We start from the raw sequence: 19,531 nt of genomic DNA on the forward strand, positions 1-19,531 counted from the left end.
GCTTGTTTTGACATTGCTACATGGCCTGGTATCCAGAAAAACTGGATAGAAGTAGATGTTAAAGAGAAATGGGCCAGTCAGTTTTGAATATCGGTGAGAAGAGGGTGTGAACTAATGTAAAGGGATTCCAGGGCCAGTAGAGAATGAAGAGAGTCAGTATAAATAGTGCAATTTGAATACTGTTTAGCTTCTATGTGATCCAGGGCAAGAGAAATGGCATATAGTTCAGCAGTGAGCACAGAAGCTGTGGAGGGGATTCTGAGTGCAACCACCAGATCCAGCTTCCACCAGGGCACGCAGGTCAGATGGCAACTACCACAGCCAGTCACTCTCAAAATTATTGGAAAATGATCACTGCCTCGTAAATCATTGTCAACCCTCCATGAAAAGTAGGAAAATAGTGAAGGGGAGCAAACTGACAGATCATTAACAGTGCATAAAAATAAGTATAAGAACCACTATTGAAAAGAGAAAGTTTGTGATCAGAGAGCAAATGCTCTATGGAGTGACCACTCTCATCAATATCAGCACTTCCCCAAAGGGAATGATGTCCATTAAAGTTCCTCTGGATTAAAAGGGGAGACAGCAACTGTTCAATGAGAGCATCAAGGTCTGATTGATTATAGGTCTCTCCAGGTAACAGGTAGAGAGAATAAACAGCAATGGTAGACCCAAGGAAACACAGATTCTATGGCTTCCAAGGGTGTGTCAAGTGGCAAAGACAGGGTGGGCACATGCCAATCAACCAACAGTGCTACCCCTACATGCACTCATCCATCACACAGACTGTCATTTCTGTACAAAGAAAACTATTGAAAGGGGTCTGTATTGGCAGGTTTCAGAAATGTTTCCTGTACCTGTAAGGAAAGACATACAGGATGGTAAAAAGCAATCAGTGTTTTGATGTTATCAAGGTTAGAATGTAAACCTCGACAGTTCCATTGTATCAAGGTGGTCATTTTTACTTATGTGTAGGTGAATTGGGTGGAGAACCCTTTTGTTTATGACCATGTCTTTTATCTTTACTGTATTTATTCTAGAGAGGTCTATCAACCCCTATGGATCCTGCCCTGGGTTAATTGGGCAGGTCTTTGCTGTTGGAAGAGGATTCCAGCAACTGAGGATGTGAATGAATGATTGTTTTACATCTTTGGGTGGGAGAAGAAGATTTACCTGAGGAAATGCCCATACCCAGAACCAAAGGAAGTGGATCATGGGATTTGCTGGAATGTATGTTAATGCATGTGTTGAAGTTGATTCATCAACTTTTTTAACCATGGAGGTCAAAAGACTTTTCATTTTTCTTCCAACCATTTAGGGCAAGAACGAAAGTAGGATGAGTGAGAGCCATTGCAATTAATTCAATGAGGGTCTGTTTCACACTCATAGGCATCGTGGTCCTTGTCACCGTAACGAGCACATGTCAAGAAACCACAACATGACGTCTTCGAGTCACTGAACTGCTGACACTGGAAACATCTGAGAGGGTTTGGAATGTATGGCCATACCCTGCAATTAAGATAACCTTGCTTGATGGTGGCAGATGAACATGCTGATGTAAATGTCAGAATGAGGGTATTGGTCAGCATCATAATTCCATCTTTGCAAGTGGAGATACACCTCACTGCAGAAACTCCTGGGGTGGAGAAACCAGCGATAATCTCTTACTCTGGGATGTTCTTCAAATTCCTCTCAACAATAACTCCTTGTGACGAATTCAAAGTAGCGTGGGGTGTAACCTCAATAGGTATACCCCAATTGCCTTTGAATGCAAGAGGAGTTCACTGTGTTGAGGTGCGGATGTTTCCACCATTATGTCACTAGAGCAGAGCTTCTTTAACAAATTTGGAGAGCCAACAAGTCCCTCTAGTCCCTTCTGAATGAAACAGGTTTGTCTGCAAGAAAATGTAGTATAAGAAAATGAGGTACAACAGATGTTGAAAATTGCTGCTCAGAATCTTCAAGATGTGGTCGTTTATCTATGGACTGTTTTATCACTATTTTATTTAAGTTTTTATTTGGAGGATCCATAATAAAAAAAAAATGTTTTAGTGCCCATTGACCCCATCCACCATGGGACACACTACAATGTTAAACGAGGACACTGCAGCAATGCCAGGGTTTCGTGAGCACTATACTCAAACACCAGCATCAAATACAATGTCCACAACAACTGTTGAGAACATCCAACACTGGTACTTGGTTGACCCTAGCCCAAGTGGACCAGCCAACTGATCCAAGGGTGGCCACCCCAAGGCTGCCCATCTACAGGAATTCAAAACCAAAGTGGTGTGTTAGGGTTAGACCCCTCAACCACCAGGATCCTCTCCTCCCCTTCACAAGTCACCTCACACAGCAAACACATGGGTGGATGTTTAGATCCCAGAGGAGGTAAACTGAAAGAACAGAACCTTCCCTGGGAAGTCCTGTCACCACGTTCAGGAATCCACACCGAGGGGATCACCTATGACTAGTTACCTGCATAAACTTATTTTTACAGTAACTAGAAACTTTGTCAGTAGTACAAATTTGTCTTGGTCTCTTTTAAAATTAAGTCCACTCAGTTGCCAACAAGTTCATACACCATATTGTAAAAGGAAACTGTGCAAACTTCATTGCTATACACTAATTTACAGTTTCAATATTTATGTTATAATCTAAACTGTGATCCCATATGTTATTTCCAAAACATACACTTTACAAAACAATTAATTTTATTAATAGTTAATACTTTTAAAAGCACTTTGAAAATGTAAAGAAATTAAAAAGTTAAGAAAAAACACTCATTATGATAAGCAGTATTCCATTATTTACACATTTCATGTAGTTTAAAAAAAAACACAAAACACTCACTTAAAAACTGAACCTAATCCTTGTAGTAATCTCTTTTTTCTCCTTGTTTTGCCTGTTTTGTAACTTTCATTTGTAGTTTCTTTCGTAGCAAGACCACTGTCAACTGATGAAGCATAACGAAAATCACTAATGCTTACATCCCTTCTATAAATTCCTGTTACTTCAGAGCTGCTGTCGGTCTCCTCATTCACTGAACAATTTATATCTCCAGAAGTAAATCAGAATGATTTTAAACAAAATACATATTCATGGACTCTAATTAGTTTACATTGAACTGAACACAATGAGAGGTTTTCCCAAGAAGAATCCATTATGTATAGCATCCTTCTTTAGACTGTTAATATCCTAGTTTTAACTGCATATTCCACCAAGTAATGTGAAATTAAGCTAATGTAATAATTAATCTAAAAAAAAGTTCAGATTTTTGGACAATAAAGAATAACAGTGTTCTATACATTGGTTTTGTCTCTGTACCATTTATGGAGTGTTTTTTTGGCACTCGGAACAGTCAGACTTTTTTTTTGTTGTTGTTGTTTCAAAATTAAAGTTGGCAATCAAGTGACTTATTTTCTAAGTGTGACTTCTACAAATTTGGTGGGATAAAATTGTCAGATTGTGATGTTGAATTATATTATCTGAGATTTTTAGCCTGGTCAGACCATACAAAGTATCTATTAAAAAGATTAAACTTTCTCAAAGAAATTGTAAACTTCGAAACTTTTTACACTTTTTTTATAATCCTTACTTCTCAAGTACAATGCAAATCAAGCCCTTACTTCTCAAGTACAATGCAAGCATAACCCTCATCTTCACTTCACAGTACAACTCTAACCCTTACCTGCTTAGTACAGTACACAGTTTTTCTGCCTTAGCATACCAATTCTATGCTGTAGAACTACACAGTTTTTAAATAATATTCATTTTAACAAGCACATGCAGTGTAATACCATTTTTATGTGACATTAAAAACCTCAGACTGGACAGAATTAAAGGTGGAACCCTGTTCAAAACTTTATATAATGTAACTCTTATATTTAAATGAATCAGTTTTTAAGGATGGAATGTGGCAGGATTCCTGAGGTACAACAACTGGCTTGAAAAGTCCAGAAATAATTAATTAATAATCTTTTTTTTTTTTGAAGAGTTAGATGCCAAGTTATAGGTATTTTTTACTATAAAATGTATTCAAGCATTAAACATTAACTACTAGTGTTAGCAACTTGTTTTGGGTAAATTAAAAATAAGCTTAGGCAAGATTTGAAATAATTAACTGTACCTTTGTTAAAGAGATATTCAAATGTATTATTTATATATCGTTTCAATAGACATCACCTGAAGAAGGATTTAGGCCCAAAACGTTGCATTAAAGTTTCCTAGATTTTATTATCATTGAATCTAGGGGATTATTATTCTTTCTAAGCAGAGTAAACTGTTTGCATTAAAGCAAATTCTTGAGCAAAAAAGATTTTTAATTTTAATTTTTACAGTATAGAAGTTATTCTGAATTGTGATAGCTGATGCTTCAGTTTTTCATTAATGGAGGGAAAACGCCATTTTGCATAATTTTAGAGAATGAAAGTATTAATTAGGAAATACAATTTTATGCAAGAAATCTGGAGACTCTGGATATATAAACTAAATAACTTACTGACAATACAAATTACATCAAATCCATCTATTTACAATTATTAATTAAAAATATTCATATGTTAGTTATATTACAAAGTTTCAAATATAAAAAGTAAGAGTTTAACTTATTTCATTGTGAATAACAATAGAAACAAAACAATGATAAATAAAAGCTGATTTTCACTATGCTACCATGAAATATTCTTAACTGCTTAAAATGAAACATATAAACGTTTGATTAGATATGCTCGTAATGGGTATTGTTTGGCATAAAATTTGATTATATACCACTACAAGAACTTGCCATTTAAATAAATAAGTTTATATATGATTATTACTCAAACTCATCACACTTACTGTTAATGATATATTTAACATAATTTGTAACACTTCTTTTAATGTTTAAGCACTGCTGGTTTTGTAAAATATATTTTTAAGCATAATACACAATTGTTTAATAATAGGTTTCCAGAAAGTGTGTAACAGTAATTTCAGTTAAATTATGTCAGGTTCCCATATTAAAGTATATTGAAATCTAGTGCGTTTATATGGTCATACAAATTTTCAAGTATGCATGTATGAATGTACACTTAAATATCTCTTCAGCAAATGATGGTTCTACAGTATTAAACAACAAGTATGAAAACAGAAAAGTTCAGGTTATAAAACCTGTCAACCCAATATGATGCATCTACATCATATTACACACTTTTGTCACTCATTTTACATGTAAAATTCCTGTTTAAGTCTTTAAGGTGAGATACAAGCACACTACCAACTTAAGTTTAATATCTGGAAATAAAAGTGGAACTAACAACATCGCTGCAACAGATTACAATGCCACAGTCAATGGACCAGTTTCAGAGTTAATTAGAAAATCGGTTTTTAAATAGTAAATTTCAAATTTCATCATGTTAGTCTTACAGGTTTCCAAGGTTTCACTGACAGGTCCCTCATAAGAGTGGTCCACTGCAGCTCGGAAGCTAGCATTGCAGATGTGTCCTCTTCTTATTACACCCATTGGTCTGCTAGAATGTGGTGCCCGATCCTGGTTTTCCATCCGTTGCTCTTGGGCCACATTTGAGAGCCTTTCAATGCTGCTTGACTTCTTCAACCCAAGGGAGGGGCCTACAAACAATAAAGTTTATAATTATAATGGTTAACGTGTATCTTTCTTCTAATTGCTAATACCCTTATTTTAACTAAACATTCCATGAGTAATTAAAGATGAAGCAAATGATAGTGACTATTATTTAAAAACTCCAATTAAATAGATTTCACTGGCAAATAAAAGTTCAATTTATCAAGTGTTACTAAATGCTCAGAGCAACACCAGGGACATCTGGACTCACTGTCTCTAATTTTCAGTTCAGCTTGATCCAGAACCTGGTATGAAGACAATATATATATATATTAGTATATTGATGTACTAGGTGAACTGTTAATGATGCAGTTAGTCTCAGATACTTTAAAAACATGATTACCAAAACATCTGTATGTGTATGTATAGTCTTAAAATTTTGGTTTGCAAGTATTTAAGAAATTTTATATATCTTTTAGTAAAGGAGAGCCATAATATCTTACCATACTGAGATATTAAAATTATTCATATTAGCTGCTGGTGTTTTATTCACTTGGATGGGCAATAACACCTAACATTGATTATATTAATAGCCTAATATCAGGCTAAAACTAATGTAAATGTGAAGAATTCATGTACAAGAGAAATACAGAACCAATTCAAAAGGTTATTTTAAATTCTGTGTGTGTATATATATTATACCCTATGTTCATAATCTATGCATTTCGAATATTGTTAAGTAATTAGAATGAAATTTAAATAGAATGTGATGGGCATGAACTTAATGCCTAGAACTTTTCAGTGGTTTCAAGCTCAAGAGACAATTTCAGAACCTGAAAGCATGAGAAATGTTTAATCAGTACAACAGCTGAAAGAAGAGCAACAAGTCTTGGTATCACTAATTTATTCAAAACCTTACCCTAAAAATGTTTCCTGAACTGCAGCACAGAAAAGTCAAAAGAGTACAGAATGCATTGTCACATGATTAAAAATTATAGTTAATGAAAATTGATAAATAGGTTCAAACGATAATAAATTTGATAAATACATATAAATCAGAGCAAAAATTGTAAATAAATAAGAGAGAAGAGAATATTTACAAAAAATGTAACATACATAACTTGCAGGTTTTATGCAACATGTATATCTATATCTTTACTTACTGACTGGTTAAAGTTTCCTCTTTCATACTTTCATTTCGTTCCTCAACATGATAGCACTTATTAACATTCATGTTTATCATAAATATCCCAGTACTTTCTGAAGTATTAAAAAAAAAATATGAAAGAAAGTGTAGTGTTCATGTTTACAGATGTAGGTGTAACAATATTTGTCATTGCTCAGGGATATGGAAATAATGCAGTTCCTGTTTCTCTTATATAATCATTTACAGTATCATGCCACTTTATAAAAGGAAAGTCAAAGACAGCAGGTCAACAGTAAATGAAAATATTGATTTTAAACAAAATAAAAACTGGATTAATTTCTAACTCTGTTTTATGTACATATTTTGCTTTGATCAGAAGCTACTGATAGCAAAAATAAATCAAGAAATCGATATGAATACTAAAAACAGTTACTACACAAGCAGAATACTGCTTCCATACAGAAGACTTGTAGTAATATGAAAACAAGGTTACCATTCTCTTCACTTCCATCAGTACCAAATTCTCCCTGCTTCTCTTGGTTTTTATGATCTGACATTTCTTGCTCTTCAGTGTGCAAGAGGTTTTGTTCTTTGGGCTCATCACGAGCTCGCTTATTACGCTGATAGTTGTCAGTGTGGCGAGCATTCAGTCGAGCAAATCGTTTCTCTGACATACTTCGTCGACCAATACCATCCCTGGTTAATGAGAAATGACTTTCAACGTCCACTGAAAGTCTAAAACATACCGTTTTGTTAGTGTCGTTTTTGTCAATGAAATGTACATCTTTTTATGTGATTTTTTCATCTTCTGATACAAATTATTTTAGCTACAAAAAACATTTTCCTACAAAAAAACATTAATAATTCACCTGCTTACAGAAATTTATGCCATAAAATCAGTCATGTTTCCAGATCTTGGTTAGTTAATAGTAAAGAATACAAATTCTCTGTTATGACAGTATGAATAACAGTAACAATTATATCATTAAAGTATTGAAACGTATTTACTATACACACACTCTACAGAATAAAAATAAGTTAGCTAACTAACTACATACATTAGAACTTAGATAATACACAGAGCAAGTTTACAAATCAAAGCAGACAGTTCTGTATACCTAATATATTTGATGTCTTACAATTCCTCATGTGTCATTAGATACAGAATCGCTGATAAGATCCAATGTGACATTCTTCTAAACTATTAATGCACTAATTTGATTATTGGTCCATAATTTTGTTGCAAACGATTATACTATTGTTGCACAGGTGCATCAGGATTTTAATGTAAAAATACTGCTAAGTTCAGTGCACACAATGATAATAAATTTATTTATTTCGTTAGTAAGTATTTGTAACAGCCACACTCACTTGTCGACCTAACTTCATAAAAAAAAACAGCCTCTCATTATAAACTAAGAAAATAGTGTAGGCCTGACTTCAAATACAACTTTCAACTTGGATAAGATTGATAAACAAATGAGCTAAGTTGCTGAGTAATTGACGATTAAGACAGATGTGATAGCTCTCACTCCTATCACTGTACAACTTTTCTGACATCAAACTGACTTAATCACTACCGATCACTCCCAATTATATTGTATCATTGTTTCTACAAATTACATGAAGATTCTTAGTTCTTAACTATAACTTTATGCACTTTGTAGCAAACATCCAAGTTAAAACATTCAAACAGTACGTTATATGAATACAAGTCACATAAAAATATTAACACAAATACCATGAATGTCACAGTTAGTCCTACTAGATAATGCTGTATTTTACACAGAAAAAAATATCAGTAATTTCACCCAATTTTTCTGGTTATTTCTTTATATTAAACATTAGTAATAATGTTAAAAACGAAAAAAAAAATACTTAATATAATATAGTATGTAAACCACCACTTGTAATGAATATTTTATAAAAAAGGTTAATAAATTGAGACTCATGCTTCTTAAAATATATAGCATAATTCTGAGGGACTACTAAGTGTCCAAATATAATTATTTTGAAACCAATCTTTAAGTAAGTCTACAGGTTGAATAATAAGAGGACACTTCTTAACATAGTTCAATAACAGTAAAACACTTTCAAATACACTTGTGTAGCATTGACTGTTCAATAATCTGCTGTATCTCCTCAAATCGATTTAACTTAACATTGATTGTATTGGATAATAAGTTATTAAACTGCATGGAATAAAACAAAGTTTACTCTTTTATGATGTGATTCTTAGATTCAAATTATAGGTGAACCAAGGTTTTACAACTTGGGTATGATTTCAGGAAACATTCACCAAGAATGAAGATGCTCCAATTACCAATTTTTAAACTAAAAACATCATAATTACTATGCTAGCAATAATTAATAGAATTTCATTCCTAAAGAAAACTGTGCTTGATGTTTTCTTACTTAGCATTGTAAATAATAAGTTGGCAAACAACAATTTGAAAGCATAATGAAGTGATTTATTTTGGAGAGAACATACCAGTTCTTTCAACAGAATATCATTTTTGCAGGTTCAACCTGTAGCTAAGCATACAGGGTTTACTTGAGTAAAAAAACACATTATGGTAATAGATTAGTAAACTGATAAACAATAGTTTATAAGCACAATAAAGTTTAATTTGGGTGGAACATAATTACATGTTTCAACAGAACATTGTTCTCTCTTCTGGTGGTATCTGTACCTCAATATATAGGGTTTATTGTGCTTATAAAGTATTGTTTGTCAGTTTACTAACCTATTAGCATAATGTGTTTCTTTACTCAAGTAATTACCTTAATATTATTTTTTCTATTATTTTAATAGTGAAATAAAAATTTTTATCTAAATATTGTTATGTCATGAATTTTGTTCAGAGTTGATTTAATGTCAGGATATATTTAAAAATCTGTATAGAATTACACGATCTGGATGTGGCTAACTGTGCAACGTACGGCATGACAAAATTGTCAACCATTTATTTTCAATCTGTAACAAACATACATTTCTTCTTTAAAAGGTGAATTATGTACTCCACAAATCAACAGTACAGGGAAAAAATTATAGCCATTCAAATGCAACATAGTCTTGAAAAAATCAAAAGAAAAACAATTACTAACATTTTACATCTGCTGTGGTAACCTTGTTTTATTTTCTCAGCTCAGTGCAAAACCTTTTGTAAAACATACAAGTGCTCTAGCGACTGAGTTCATTTAACAGTTGAAACAATGCACGTTTTAATAATTAAAACTAAGAAAATGTTATAACAAATATAAAAAAATCAAGACACAAAAATGTTAATACAAATTTTATCATATTATATATATATATATATCATCAATATATGACTTTGTACTGGAATATCTTAAGTTTCATTTGAGTGCTATAGTTCAATTCTTAGTTACTGTTTTGTTGTAATTAATATCTTTACCTAGATTTCAAAATAAGACATCAGAACAGTTATACAGAAAAGCCACTTTGCTCTCATCTTCAGAAATGCAACTGTGGAACATGCTTTTTAAAGTTAGGCAATACAAAAAAATCCAAACAAAAGCAAACACTGTGGCAATTAAATCTACATTTTTAATGCTTACTAGAAAGGTAAATTCTGTTATTGTTCACTGTGAATAACAAGCATATTAGATATTAAACATGGAATTTCTTTATTTCATGTAGCAAAGTATTTTTTTGAAGAAGTTTTACCTATTTATAAGTCATGCATCTTTTCTAAAATCAATGCAAAAATTAGAAATAAAAAAAGGGTGTCTCTTCAAGATGCAGCATACATGGTTTGCATGTTTTACATCAAATGTACATCTATATATATTTACTTACTGGTTGGTCGAAGTTGCCTCTCTTATGTTTTCATTTCCTCTCTCAACATGATAACACTTAGTAATACTCATATTTGGAATAAATGACATGGTACTTTGCAAATTTTCACTAGTAGAATTATCTGAACTGGAACTTCTATTTTCCAATGAGCTAGTGGGTTCTTTTAGGAAGTTTCTACTACTGCTAAAGGTTACATTCCTTTGGCCAGTTAATGAAAGCAGTGGATCAACATTCCGATCAAAAGAAGACATTTGTCGAGCAATAGTGAGCATGATGGCATTAGGGGTAACAACAGGGTCATCCACTTGATGCAGAATTTCCATAGCTTCCATGTTAGTCCTTCTTAGCAAAGAAATATCATTGATTTTAACAAGCTGATCGTTGGTACGAAGCCGGCCATCCTAAGTACCAAACACAAACAGAAATATTAATAAATATTAGAAATACATTTTTATAGTTCAAGCATTTAATGAGATGACAAAAATAATTTTTTTGTCTATTTTTAAATGATTCTACTAGAAGAAAGTCAAGTAAAGTTGAGTAGTAAGTACAACTTTTCACATTATTCCTTCAGATGCTAACCTTTAGGTAACTCTTGCCCAAATTCATTACAACCTGATATTTCTAATCTTTAGGACATTTTTTAATGTTAATTCTTTATGCTTGAAACTATTTTTGTTTTAACTTGCCCCAATCAGAGCTAATGTTAAATTCATAAAGTTAAGTAATAAAAGTTCATCACTAAAGACTTTTAAAAGTTTAATAGAACATTCTATATTTCAGTCAAAGAGATGTCATAAAACATTAATTTTTATCTAAGAAGAAATATGAAAAAGAAGAAAAGTAGAAACTTCATTAGAATCAGTGTATCTTGACCTTTGATGCAGCACCACCACATATAATATCCTTGACAAAAATTCCCAAATCTACTGGCCCATTTGCTGTTTTACTGATTTTTCCTTTGACACAAATTCCTAAACGCGTGTCATTCAATGGTATGCAAAATGTCAGAATCTCTCTGTGTTTCAAATGCTCAATCCCAGATCCATTTCCAACTTGATGTGGTAACTAAGGCCCAAAGATAAGAGAAAAATTATTTGACAGATTATGAAACATAATCCTGGAATTAATTTATCTCTACATTGGGACCATTAAACAATCTAGACATAATGTTTACTAACACAGCAGAGAGACACATATATAACTCCAGTGTTACATTATGATTAATAAGCAATTCAATCAAACTTAATCAACAGTTTCTTCCAAACAGTTTTAAATACATATATCAAGAGATATTTCAGTAACCTCATCTCAAAGCAATAGAATTTGAAAATGAAAACAGTTTTTAAAATCTATAATTACTACTTTACTTCTATTGTAACAACAATAATGAATTATGCTTAGCTTTTTCCTCTTTTCACTATTATGCCTTCTTCCAATGACAGAACTATCATTATTTATCCTCTTTGTATTACCTAAACATACTGACCCTTTCAACTGAATTAAGTTAGCCATTTCGTTCAATAAAAATTGAGGAATAGTTTCACATTTCCTGGTCAACATTTAACTAAATTACACACTTTATGCCACTGTTTATACTTTGTACTAAACTCAATTACTCATTGAAAAAAGAAGTGACTTTTTAAAATATCTAAACCTTAATGTTTATGGTTTACCTCTACAAAACTCATTTTGCAACATACATGTAGGTCACACAAAACAACTGAGCCTAAAAGCTTTATTATATATTGCAGTGTTACAACATACCTTGTATCGTTTTTTGCTGACCACATCTTGAGACCGGATATGGCTGATAGCTGGAATACGTTCCTGTCGAGAAACCACTAGATTTACATATTCTCCCTGTGGAATGTTTTTCAAAATTCGAACAGCTTCTGTCTGGGATAGACCAGTCATTTCAACTCCATTGACCTGTAAACAATACAGATGTTGAATGTCTGGCTTGTGTTTTCAGTGGATCTGCAACTCATCTCATTTAAAATATTTGTAAAAGGTTATTAAACATGGACGAAGGTAATTAACTTTGGAAAACAAACAAAGTGAAGCAGGCATCACACTGAATGTTCAATATTTTCTGTATTCCCCTGATACACTTTGTGATAAAAGTGGAAACTTTAGAGAATGATAAAGGCTTCTCACAGCTTGATAATATTTACTCAAGGGTTTTGAAGAAAGATAAAGATTATGCATGTGAGCCATTTGTTACTATTTTTTCTAAGTTTTAGGTGTTGGTGGCTGTGAGAACATTGCTCCTGTTGCTTTACAAAAGTATTACGATCATTTGATCAGTAGATCAATCACGTGGCAAGGTAATGCATGCATGTTATTATAATTTGAATTATAGGTTGTTCATGCAGAAAGGCTTGATAAATATTTAAATGATTTTATTTTTATTTTAGAGTTTAGTACTATAGAGAGAATGGTCTAGATGGATAAACAGGTTCATTGTTGTCTTCAACTAACGTGCATGTCTATATACGTACGATTTATATGGATCAACAGATCTATTGTTGTCTTCAACTAACGTGCATGTCTATATACGTATGATTTATATGGATCAACAAATCTATTGTTGTCTTCAACTAACGTGCATGTCTATATATGTATGATTTATATGGATCAACTATTCAACTAACGCGTGTGTGTGTCTATATACCTATGATCTAAATGTATGTCTGTATATGTATATACTTACATACCTATCATGATTACCTTTTTCTTTAAGTTTCATATAATATCCTGATTCATGCTGTTGCAAACTTAACAGAGAATAAAAGCTCATTCTTTTTATTATTTAAATACAATTATAAACACATGTAAGTTAAATACAAAAATGCAACAAAAAAATTACCAAAAATGTTGAAATGTGACATTTAATTTCAAGCATTTTAGCTACATACAAGTTGCATCTATTTACAACTTTGAGATTAAAGTGTTACTCAACATGGTTTATAATCTACACATGCACTTAAGTATACTGCATGTTTTTCTGAGAACATTACCTATGAATTTTGTGCTCTTGGTAAGCAGTTCAATCAACAATGCAAGAAAGATACATGCTTTATCCTTATACCTTACATTTATGATTAAATGTGTCAATTTGTACATGAACCAAACCTTACATTCTTTAATAATTAATTCTTATAGATTATCTGCATCAGATTAATTACATGTTATAGGTTATATACTATCATCAAATTCTTATTCTGCAGTCCCGAAACATTATTTATAATAAGTAAAAGATGTCTACATTATTAAAGTCAAAGCTTGAGTGACAAACCGTCCACCAAACAGTTACGTTACTAGCTAAGGCAGTATATAACAATCCAAACCTAATATACAAGTAATTTATACCACATTCAAATGACAGGAATCTTCTATTATTTCTCTATGTAGGCTAGTGATAAAGAGGTACCAACATCATCAATGTATAGATACATGTTTACCTCTAAAATCCTGTCACCTGGATTTAATCTGCCATCTTGAACTGCAGCCCCCTTAGGTAAAATATTTTTTACATAAATGGGGCAGTTTCCACCTGCAGGATTATCTCTTGTTGTTATGCTGAATCCAAAACCAAATGGTCCTAAACAAATACACATTATTCCAAAGATATATACAATTTTTTATCATTATGCTGAGACTATATAATACACCTTGTTATCAAAAATACTTTATTGATAATTTACATGGAAGCTGTGCCAAATACAAAAATCAACTGAAGTAACATACTTAATACAAGGTATAATACATACTAAAATCTGAATATAATAAAACCTTATAATTAAAACTCTTTAATAATTAAAGAAAAAACTAGAAGGTGTCACTTTCCTAACTAATCAGATGAAATGACCAGAGTTGATAGCAATTAAACAATTTCTTGATAAGTGACTTTGTAACCAAAGGGTACTAATATTTTACAATATATAGCCAGTTATAGTTCAGCACACGAGATACAGCTACAATAGATGATATAATTCATCTCTCGTATAGTTGGAATAATGAGGGTTGATATTGTAGAAGTACAAGTACTCAACTATGTTAGGATCACCACAATGATGTATGGACCATCATATTTTTCCCCACATTTGCAGACTGCCAAAAATGCAAAAAATAAAAATCTCAGACTTAGTTGTATCAGCTGGTAATATTTTCAACTATAGTCTCCAGTAGATTACTTTAAAGATGATTTTTGTTTAAGAGCCACTTCATAAAAATAACAACAACTTAAAACAGAAAAAACTCAAGTGTTAGAACTAACTGGAAAACTGGATAGCATCATAAAGAAAGATTATAAAAGAACAGTGAAACTAAGATTTCTTATTTTATTGTTGTACTAGAATAAAGACATAGTTATGAATACAAAAATGGGATTATTATCTTACACAGACATACATCTTGTTACTGAAAAAATATATATTATAAACAAATACTACAATAAAGAAAACAAACCTTAACATTCTCTTTATACAAACATTAGGGAAATTATTCTTGCTCGTATAAAAATTCTATAGCAAGTTCAGCAACATATAAGAAATTAAATTTGAAATTACTATACTTAAATAAATTATTTAGTACTTGTCAAGCTAAGAAGTTATCAATTTGAGTTAAAACTGTCACCCAAGAATAAAATCAGGTATGATCAGAGGAGAAAATATTACTATCCCCATACAGTTCAAGTACTATTCATTTCACTTTCTCCTCTGGGTAAACTGGGTTAAATGTCATTAGGTCTGTAAGTACAGCTTAGAACTGTATCCCAGTCATCAAAAGGAAATGAAAGAGTGTCATATTTTGGTATATACTGAATATACCTATGTTATGCATACAGTTATTAACAAATTACTAAACAGTTACCGATTATATAGGAAACGTCAGTTTTTTCAAGTCAGAAAATCTTAATACTTTAGTTTGGTCAGTTATCACAAATATAAGAATTAAAAAATCCCAATAAATGTATACGTTTAATAAAAGTAATGTTCTTTTACCAACCTAACCTACAGGATCTAAAATAATCAAGAATTAGGTGTAACTATCTTTTTTACATATAATATTTTATGTATGGTAAAAGGTTGTAGTAGTCTAAGCAGTGCCTAACTAGAGAGACCTACCTTTCATCAGGTGTATTAGAATCTTTTGTCCAATCTTTCTGGTGTTTGATATGAGAGGAATGAAGTTTTGGCTTAATGTTAAAGAGGGACGTATCTCTTTCGATGTTTCCACTGATGAAACGTTTGTCTTTAAACCTTCTAAAAATACAGAATAATTAAAGCCTTGCTTTCCATTTTCTAAAGTATTGGTTTAAACAGTAACCTTTCAATCAAACTTATACCCATATAACTTTATCTCAGAAATATTCAGATTCTTGATGATTATTAAAATCAACAATTGATGATGCAAAAATTGCAATTTTCAGTATTAAATTCTCTAATTATTTTGATTGAAAAGTAACTTTTCTTCTATTATGAAGCCAATTTCACATACTGAACAAACCATATTCTCTCCTCATCAATAAAAGTGTTAATAACCATACCAGCCATTCCGAGATACATTTTTATTTCAAGTGGATTTCTCGTCATCAAGAATTACTTCACCACAGTGATTATACAATAAGTGCAAGTCTTTTGTGTTTCTTTGTGTACTGTGTTATCTATTTAAAACTTCATTATGCTTGAACTTACCTACATTACGCCACTGTTAACCAGACATGCTTGTGCAATCTTAACGGAACTTAAATCAAAAAATCATCAACAGAAGAAATGACATTTATTTCATTCAACAACGAAGAAAGGAAAAACTAATCCCTAATTTTGTGAAGATAAAACTATCGAAGAATTTTACCCAATATACAAGCGTTATCCATAATTTACGGAAAAAAACTACTAAAAGCCATGTTAAGCTCAAAATATAAAGAACTAAATGACCTACAGAAACAAAAAATTAATCTACACTATCAACTGGCCTGTTGCATTCAACCAGACATTTATGGACTCATACAACATAACATAAATCAACTCAACAGTAAGAATGACAAAGAAAAGTAGGTCCATCACAACAAGAAACTAGATAAATTAAAGTGCCAATACGACGAACCACCAACAATCCTCATAATTAACATATATGACTGAAAATTAAGCAATGAAGAAATACATCTACTCAACAAAGGACTCAACTTTGGAGCAATGCCTAGAAATATTCCATCCATTAAAATGAAAGCCTGCCTGGAAGAGCTAGCTAGAAGACAGGTGATCCACTCTATGCAAATTGAAAACACCAACAAAACAACGAAAAACAACCACCAGAAAGAAGATACCTTTGATAACAATTCACCGACAACCAACAACCCATCTTTCCAGGTAGAATTGAAAACATCTATTTCCCTGAAACACCTCAAAACAGTATTTTAAACAACTTTTTCAAAGAATTTTCACACAAAACTATCAATATAATTGCACAGAAAAGAAATCTAAATAACAACCTCACACAAAAAGATATTAATTCTATGAACAACTTAAAACAAGACAACAACACCAAAATTCTAAAAGCAGATAAAGGCAATGCTATAGTTATAATGAACACTGATGAATACATTCAAAAAATGAACAACATCTTGTCAGATACAAACAAATTTAAACTACTAAACACAAATCCAACAAAAACACATGAAAACCAGTTAAACAAAATACTACTACAAATGAAAAACCAACACAATCTCAGAAAACATTTATTCTTACCTACAAAAAACTGACTCATGCACCCCACAACTATATGGCACCCCCAAACCTCACAAACCTGATTGTCCGCTACAACCCATAATGTCAGCCTAAGAATCATTTAACTACAACATCGGTAATTATATAGCATGGACATTTTCTAAATATGCAACATCAGCCGGTTCGTTTTTCAAAAGATTCTTTCAACTTTAAATATATTCTTAATCAACTACATCATGAAGTCTTAATGGCTAGTTTTCATGTAATCTCCCTCTTCACAAAAGTCCCAAGGACTGAAACCTCTAAGATAGCTTTAGAGCTTTATATCCAAGACCCCAACCCATTGACACACATCCCCAGCAACCAAATAGCAACCCTTATAGAATACACTACCACCAAAACTAAACTTCATGTTCAAAAACCAAAACTACCTCCAAATAAGTGGCCTAAGTATGGGGAATCCCGTGTCACAAGTTTTAGTCATTCAATTCATCCTTACAACCCCCACTATAGTGGTACAGGTATGTTGATGATACAGTTGCTGGATTCACATTTAACGAATGCACACTTAGTTTTTTTTCCAATCACATTAACTTGATACACCCCAACATTAAGTTCACCCATGAACAGGAAAAACTAACCAAATAGCATTTCTTAACTTCAAAATCACTAGAACTGATACACAATTCAAAACAGAAATCCACAGAAAAATTACTCATACTGGATTATACATTCCATGGGACTCAGCACATAAAACAAAACAAAAACTCAACATATTAAGAAACCAAATAAACAGAGCCACTAAACTATGCTCACCCAATAAAATTAACAATGAAATCAACAAAATAAAATAATGCTTCATCAACAAATTTCCTCAAAAATCCGTGGAAAAAGTTATATGCACACCTAAACCAACAACAAACAAACAACAATAAATCCCAAGATACAACATACTACAAAACCTTATACTGTTGCATACCATATGTTCCTGACATCAGAAAGAAATAACCAACATTTGAGAAAAAACTTACAACAAAACACAACATTCCAGTAAACACCAAATTTATTCAAAAACTGGGTACAAAACTAAAGTCCACAATTTGTAAAAACTGCACTGACAAACACAGCACCTAAATAATTTATAAAATACAATGTAACAACTGCCACAACTTCTATATTGGAAAAACAAGCAGAAAAATGGAAACTAGATTCAAAGAACAAAAAAAAACACATTCACACATTTTTGGACACTGCAAATCAAATAAACACAACATAATCACAGAAAACATCCAGATATTAAATTGAGAACAAATATAAACAAACATTAAATCAAAGAAGCCTGCCCTACCTATACAGCAACTAAAACCAAAATTAAACCAATATAAAGCAGTGGTTCCCAACCTTTTTTATGCCCCGCACCCCTAAAAAATTTTAATATGTTCTCACACCCCTCACAGTAATTATTTATTTAAGAATAAATGTGAAAGTGGCCAAAACAAATTTTTTATAATGTTATCTCTCACCCCCTGGAACACTATCTCGCAACCCCAAGGAAACCACTGATATAAAGGAACACTTTTATACCTATACCAATTAATAACATGATATCCACCTGCAACGCCCCCTACAATCCAGTACCCATTTATACTCTCATCCCTAAGACGTGTCCATCAATGATCACATTCAAACTCTCTTTCTTAATCTGAAGATGACACAAGAAGATCGAAACATTGTTCTCTCCTTATCAATAAAAGTGTTAATACCCATACCACCTATTCTGAGATACATATTGCAGAAGATGCAGCACTGTAGAAATGTCAGTGAAAAAGCAGGAGGTAAATATCTATCAGAAATACATTTTTAGTATAAGAAAATTAAAATTTCCAATATTGTAATTATCTCCTCTCACAACAGTAATTAGAATCCTATATTAACAAGGAGGGCCCAATGTGAAGGAATGGTAGAAGTAACCTCCAAAAGCATCTGAAGGATATCCCATCCCAATTTAAGCCAGGTATACTCTTCATCCATTTGTGGCATGTGCAAGATATAAGGGTAGAAAAATGAAAGAAGCACATCCATGTAGGAGAGTGTGGCAGAAAAAATACTGTAACTCGATCCCGAAATGAGAAAAGTGGATAAACAATGATGCAACCCTGGATGGAGAGTGACTAAAACATGACAAGTCATACTCAATAAGTCAATCACATCTAAATTACCCTCATGAGGTACCAACAGCCATGTGATGGCAGGATGAGGACCAT

General features: G+C 32.1%; 2 protein-coding genes across 8 annotated transcripts in view; one reads left to right on the plus strand and one right to left on the minus strand.

The window, feature by feature from the left end:
- LOC143233605 (UDP-glucose 4-epimerase-like) overlaps positions 1-12,420 on the plus strand; it is a 56,176-nt gene extending 43,756 nt beyond the window's left edge. The window contains exon 9 of the mRNA XM_076469993.1: positions 12,288-12,420. Coding sequence (XP_076326108.1) covers positions 12,288-12,331 — 44 coding nt within the window. The 3' untranslated portion in view covers positions 12,332-12,420. The remainder of the gene's footprint in view (positions 1-12,287) is intronic.
- LOC143233604 (partitioning defective 3 homolog) overlaps positions 1-19,531 on the minus strand; it is a 69,389-nt gene that overhangs the window by 9,054 nt on the left and 40,804 nt on the right. For 4 of the 7 annotated variants that reach the window (XM_076469984.1, XM_076469986.1, XM_076469987.1 and 1 more), the window contains 8 exons: positions 15,666-15,803; positions 14,001-14,140; positions 12,301-12,465; positions 11,410-11,601; positions 10,534-10,934; positions 7,204-7,445; positions 5,407-5,610; positions 2,854-3,043 (listed from right to left, as the gene is read on the minus strand). In XM_076469984.1, coding sequence (XP_076326099.1) covers positions 2,854-3,043; positions 5,407-5,610; positions 7,204-7,445; positions 10,534-10,934; positions 11,410-11,601; positions 12,301-12,465; positions 14,001-14,140; positions 15,666-15,803 — 1,672 coding nt within the window. The remainder of the gene's footprint in view (positions 1-2,853; positions 3,044-5,406; positions 5,611-7,203; positions 7,446-10,533; positions 10,935-11,409; positions 11,602-12,300; positions 12,466-14,000; positions 14,141-15,665; positions 15,804-19,531) is intronic. The other 3 variants (XM_076469990.1, XM_076469989.1, XM_076469985.1) reach the window with 2 other exon arrangements.

This window comes from Tachypleus tridentatus, chromosome 12 (genome assembly GCF_004210375.1).
Source record: "Tachypleus tridentatus isolate NWPU-2018 chromosome 12, ASM421037v1, whole genome shotgun sequence".
NCBI lineage: Eukaryota > Metazoa > Arthropoda > Merostomata > Xiphosura > Limulidae > Tachypleus > Tachypleus tridentatus.